Source organism: Nothoprocta perdicaria, unplaced genomic scaffold, assembly GCF_003342845.1.
Source record: "Nothoprocta perdicaria isolate Ctin4 unplaced genomic scaffold, notPer1 scaffold_50, whole genome shotgun sequence".
Classification (NCBI taxonomy): Eukaryota; Metazoa; Chordata; class Aves; order Tinamiformes; family Tinamidae; genus Nothoprocta; species Nothoprocta perdicaria.
Genome location: NW_020455755.1, coordinates 2,933,987 through 2,940,142, shown reverse-complemented (window position 1 = coordinate 2,940,142; position 6,156 = coordinate 2,933,987). Strand labels below are relative to the sequence as shown.

General features: G+C 46.4%; 2 protein-coding genes across 2 annotated transcripts in view; one reads left to right on the top strand and one right to left on the bottom strand.

The window, feature by feature from the left end:
- Positions 1-2,955, bottom strand: part of TMEM211 (transmembrane protein 211) — a 17,128-nt gene extending 14,173 nt beyond the window's left edge. Inside the window, exon 1 of the mRNA XM_026047905.1 lies at positions 2,820-2,955. Coding sequence (XP_025903690.1) covers positions 2,820-2,955 — 136 coding nt within the window. The remainder of the gene's footprint in view (positions 1-2,819) is intronic.
- A 221-nt stretch (positions 2,956-3,176) lies between these two features.
- AKAP10 (A-kinase anchoring protein 10) overlaps positions 3,177-6,156 on the top strand; it is an 18,863-nt gene continuing 15,883 nt past the window's right edge. The window contains exon 1 of the mRNA XM_026047739.1: positions 3,177-3,226. Coding sequence (XP_025903524.1) covers positions 3,205-3,226 — 22 coding nt within the window. The 5' untranslated portion in view covers positions 3,177-3,204. The remainder of the gene's footprint in view (positions 3,227-6,156) is intronic.

The following is a 6,156-nucleotide window of genomic DNA, read 5'->3' as shown; positions in this document are numbered from 1 at the left end:
CTCTGCGCGCTCCCCGCGGGGCGCGGCTGAGGCCGCGCGCGCTCGCGACACCCGCCGCGGGCGGGGCCGCTCGCGAGCACGCCGGGTGTTCCCCGCGCGCGGGTTATTCGGGAAGCGGCGCGGCCCCGCTTGGGGTTAAAATGCGCAGATTTTTATTTATTTATCTATCTATCTATCTATCTATCTATCTATCTATCTATTTATTTATTTATTTATTTATTTATTTATTTATTTATTTATTTATTTATTTGTGACTGGCAGACGTGGATGCCAAGGGAATAAAAACGCCGGGCGGTTGCTGTGACTCGGCTCCCGCGGCGGCGCCTGGGATTTGCTCCTGTAAGCGCAAAAGCTGCTTCTGCTGCACGGGTGGGGTTTGTAGCGCTCAGTCCGAGCCCCCCCGAGCCCCGGCCGCTCCCCGGGTTTATTGCTGTTGCACCCGGGTTTRTTCCTGCCAACCCCCCGGGTTGCTCGGCAGCGCGGTGGCCTCGCATCCCGCATCTTGYGGGGTCTGGTGAGGGATCCCAGCAGCTCCGTGGCCACCTCAAACCGTCCCAGTGGCGCCACCAGCACCGTCCGAGGGGACACGGCCTGTCCGGGTGGAGCCCGGTGTCGGTGCCGGTGCGGGTCCGTGAAGCCGGAGTCCCTCCCTGGCGTTCTGGAATAACGATCAAAACGGGGTTCCGCCAGAAAGGGCTCGTTCAGCCCCCGTGTCCTCCAGGGGCTTCAGGTGCTGCTGCCTCTGAAGCAGCGGGAGCAAAAAGGAGCTTTCCCTTCACATCTGGGGCTTTTTGCTCGCGAGTTCTTAATTCCAGCCCCAGTGCGGGACGATGCTGGTAAAACCGGGCGGCTCGGAGCAGGAGCCTGGCACCCTCTCCTGGTGTGCGCCGAGGTTGCGGCGCAGCGACACGTTGTGATTTTGCTCCTAGAACCTCCTGAAAAAAAAAAAATAAAAATAAAAATAAAGAATCTCTGGCAGGACAAAACGCCACCAAATTTGGCTTTGTCCGGGACCCCCGGCTTGCCGAAATACCCAACTGTTGCCACACGGTGTCTGCTCCATTAACCATCTCTAATGTTGTTAACAGTGATAATAGTAACATTTAGAATATAAGATCTTTAAGTTGGAGTGTGTTTCTGCAAAGGCACCCTTGACTCCTACTATATTATGACCCTAATTTCAAGGAAAAAAAAAAAAAAAAAAAGAAGAAGCAGCAGACTCTTAAGCTCCATAGTCAGGTTTCTTTTTATTATTTGCATATCCAAAGTAGTTAGTATTGGGGTTTGTTACGCTGGGGTTTTCTGAACACTGTGATTGAATGGAGAGGTTCGTTTTGGTTGAGTAGCTGTCCAAGATGCCAAACTGCCAAAAAGCCTTGTGATTTCTAAGTTATGCCCCAACAGCACATCCCATTTAAATCTTTTCAAATACTGAAGTCTGTCTGTTTTTTTTTTTTTGTTTGTTTGTTTTAATTAAATTGTTAATTAAATTGCTCAGTTAATTAAATTGTCATGTTCTGTTAAGAGCTCCTGAACCTGCTGCTTTTCATGCTTCCAGTTTAGGCCTCTGAGGTCTCAAGCTGACTGATGTTCTGTGGATTGGAGCTTCATTCCTCTCCCACATTCCCAAAACAGGGAGAAAATTCCAGCCCAGGCAATGTGACTGAGGCCAAGGCTGTTGGTAGCTTGAGATTTTTATTTGGGGAGGTTATAATTTGGATTCTTTCTTACCCATGATGTGCACAATGCCATAAATGTGTGATAAATAATATAACATAAATATAAATAACATAAATCCAGCTTTAGTGTTTTAGTGTTAGCATTGAGAGCTTTATTAGACATTTGAGTGGGTCTCAGGTTTCATGCAACATTTATGTCTCCAAGTCAGTTGTACAACTTTTGGTCCCAGTCCTGCAGCTTGATCTGCAAAACTGGACCTTGTAACTACAGAAAATCACATAGAAATTGAGAAATCTGTGTGCCATATACCGAGGATCAGACCAGTTGTATTAGGGTTCTCTTCACAATGCAAGTTATTACACGTGCTCATAGATGGCTGGATGCAAACGTTTTAGTGGCCTAAATTAACATACTTTGTCCAATTCCTCTAAATTTACCCATCTTTCAATAATTTAATCCATTGCTAGCCTATGATGAGCCTATGAATTAAATAAATCATAATGAACAAAAGAATTCCTCAAACCAGCCTCCTGGCATATGGGTAAAACTGCACTGAAAAGCAATAATACCATTAAACAAGAAAGAGCAGCTGCTCTAGGGTGTTAATCACCTGCAACATCCTGTTATGGGGATGGCTTAATTTTGGTTCTGGAGAGATCCCCATATGCTTATTATGCAATTACATGCAGTTAATAGGTCTTAATGAGTATTTGCGGAGCACTTTGGAGCACGTGGAGGAAGGGTGACAAACGAAGCCATGTGATGATCCGGATTGACATCGTTTTGGCCTCCGGTGAGGCCTGTGCCCCCTGCAGGGGTTGCTCGGGGCCTGAGATTGTGTCCTGCCCCAAGGGACAAGGTCCCTTGTACCAAGCCCAGAAATGGGGCAGAAATGTCYCATCCGGGAGACACCTAAATGGGAACTGGGTGTAAACTTATAAGGCTTGATTCATGGAAAAGACACAGGTGGGTCTTGGGGAGAGCTTTCTGGATCTGTGACTCGCTTTCCTCCTACATAAAATATAAATTATAAGAGCCAGAGTTTCCCCAAAAAATGGCTTTTCAAGACCATGACCCAAAGACGCTCAGCCAGCACCTCCAGCCCCGTCCCTCACTCAATATGTCCGCCTCAGCCTCACCCTTGCCCTCATCAAAGATGGACCCCAACAGGCTACCGTTTAAATCCCCCTCTTGGCCTCCTCCCGGCTTCTTGCCCTCATCCAACATGGCTCCACCCTGCGGGTCGGCCGGGCCGCCTGACGCTGAGGCGGCCATGTTGAGTGCGGGGCAAGGCAGCCCGCCGGCGCCCGCGCCGCGTCCCGTGATGCCTCACGCGGCGCCCGGAAGAAGGAGCGGGGCGGTTGTTGACAACATGGCGGCCGCTGGCCCCTCCGCGGGAGGAAGAGGCGGAGGGAGAGGAGGCGGCGGGCGGAGGAAGGAGTCTCATTCATAGGGAGCCCGGCTCGCTGCCCCCTTCCTCCCCGCCGCCCGCCCCGGCGGCCGCCTCGCCCCTTCCCCGGCACCATGTCCTTCTTCAGGCGGAAAGGTAGGAGCGGGGCGGGATAGCCCGGCCCGGCGGCGGCGGGGACGAGGCCGCAGCCTCCCGCCGTGCCAGGGTGCAGCGGGGGGCCTCGGTGGGCGTCGCAGCCGCCCGTTCCCCCCTTCCCCCGCGGCCCTGGGCGCTGCGATCCCTCAGGGCAGAAATGTCCTGGCGCGGGGTGAAGCGGGGGCCGCCCCGCCGCCCGGGGCTAGGGTGAAATGCCGCTTGCTCGGCGCAATTCCCAGCCTTTCGGCTCAGCTTTTACTGAGCTGATACGTTATTTACAATGCTGGCGTGTTTTGGGAGCAATGTTAAAATATAATCAGCGTTATACATTATAGCAGTCTCTAAAAATCATAACCCTAAAGTGAAACCTCCCAATGTGGAGTCCTTCATAAAAGCGGAAGGAATCATTGACAGGTTTTGTGTGTCTGTATGTGTGTGTGTTTACCCTGCAATATATTCGTATATGTTATGTGGCACAAGTTAAATTCTAAACATTTKGGGACCCCTAAATTTCAAAATATTCTTATGAGTTGCATAGCTGACTGTTCCCTGAGAGTTAAACCTCCCAAAGGCACTGGTGCTGCAGCCTGTCATAAAATATACAGATGTGATAAAATATTGAAGCATAAAGTACCTTTGTTCTTCGTGATATGAGGTGTTTGAGTGTTTCTGTTGGAGTTGTCCCTTCCAGGAAAGCTTGAACACTTCTTAACTATTGAAACCCAAACTGCACTTCTTTTGGGAGATAAGACTTAAGTTGGCGGAAAAAAAGTATATTATCTGAGCTGGGTTGTTGCTGTTGAATGGCATATTCTGTTATAAGCTCTCTCAGCCAAAGTAGCAGCATTAAAAACTCATTCTTTTGGGAGATTAGTGCTGGAAGAAAGGAGAGGAAAGAAAAAAAGAGTTTAAACTTCTGTTCTTATTAGGAGAAGTCCTGAAAACTCTTTGAAATCCACTGAAAGTTTTGCAAGGGCCGTAATCCTTTAYGGGGTGTTTACGTGCTAACGCTGAGCTGCAGAGTGCAAGTTCTGTGCAGCTTCCAAACCCTTCAAAACGTCTTCCAGTGCTTCCCTGCCAAAGATAGTTGTGGGGCTGGTAGTCCCTGCTGGTGCTTAACTACAGGAATGTATGAGCTTGGCAGTACTTTTTTCAAGGAGAAAGTAGCAAACTGGCTAGTCCAGTATCTATTTATATTACTTAGGAGATCTTTGGTCAGAGAAGCACAGCTGAAACGAAATGCACTAGAGAGGCACCCTTAAGGAGAAGTGAGTCTTCCTCTGGGTTGTACCTAAAATAACATTGCATCATGCACTTCCATTTGTGGTAGGTTTTTTTTTTTTAAAGATGATCTTAAATTGTAAATGGGAGAAAAGAAGCATAGAAAGGCTTATGTAACATTTGGGCCAGACACTTACAGTTCAAAACCACATAAAAAAGGCATCAGTATACTTGGGTGAATTATAGTTGTTTAAGAGGATGCAACACTAGGTAAAGATCAATTTTTTTTTTAATGAAATTAAACACAGGGTAAAAGTACTGATATGTAGAGAAATCTCAAAAATAGCAGTGAAATAACTGATAATAACAGTTGGAACAGCAGCCAGGGACTTGAGGGCAGATGATGAAGATGTTATCAGTGCAAACATTCAGACTGGAAGCCTCTTTATTAGGGCCTTTGGAAACCATGTCCACGGCCCTGCTAGTTGGCTGAACCATCAAATTTTCTACTCCTTTTTGTGTAAGTACCTGCGTGGACAGGTTAGGTTTGTTCATTCTGTATTTCAAAATGTGAGTTATGATTCTCCTATCTCGTGTAGTTGGCTTCAGTCCCTTTGTGTTGCTCCTTCGCAAGTAGAGGTTGCTGCTGGAAACTTTGGCAAACGCTTAGTCCCTCATAGTCATGTACCAGCTGCAAATGACATCTGGCTTTGTGGGGAAAACGAAATTCCTGTAGTGGTAGTTTGCTTTCGAAAATGCGCTCTTGTTGCATGTGCCAGTTTTCCTTTGTCTTTGGCTGTTAATTTTTAATTCCGTCCTGCTAGAGGCTAGTAATGACAAAAGAAGCTTATGTATCAACAAGGTTGGCACTGTGCACCAGCACACTTACCAACTGCTGCTGGTAATCAGATGGAGAAGAACTGGGCAGCTGGTAAGAAATAACAAGAATGTTTAAACTAATAATTAGTTTATGGAGTTGTGTGGAAGCTCAGGAAGTATTGCCGCTGGGTACGAGTCAGTTTGATCAACTGTTTTAATCATTTTAGAAAAAGAGCTCATAATAGAGGTTGTGTCATTTCCATTCTTCCTCCGTATTTCAGATATATACACGTTTTTCAGTGTTTCTTCTGCATATCGCAGTTCTATCAGTTATGTAAAATATGATTATCTTAACTGTAAAGAATTTAAAAAGCATTTAAACTGAACTTTGAGACAAATGTGAAAAGAGGTCGTTGAACTGGCTTAAACCTTTCTGTTGCAAAGAGAATGGGTTAACTCGTAGCATAATTTCTAAGTGCTGAGCTGCAGATTTAGAGAGCTGCAACACTTACCGTTCTCATAGGAAAGGTTGGCAGTGTGATAATACTGCAGCTACGATTGTGCAGGGCCATTATGTAACAAGAGATTGAAGTTTCCCTTTAAAATATGTGAAATGCTTGGGTCTACCGACCCAAGCAGTAAAAGGCTTGCTTTCTTAATCTGTTCGTGTTTTGTAATGTAAATGTTTGAGTCTAGCTATGGTTTGTGGCTAAATTTGGAAGGACTTGAAAAACCTATGTTCAAAGATGACCTATTTGTAGTAATAATGCCAGCCGGTGGCAGCCATAGATGTACCACTAGTAGGTTGCATAGTTAAATACCACAGATGCATTTATTGCTTGCCATGCCATCATGTTTATGTACTTCTTCGCTTTTTTTACTTTTTTTTT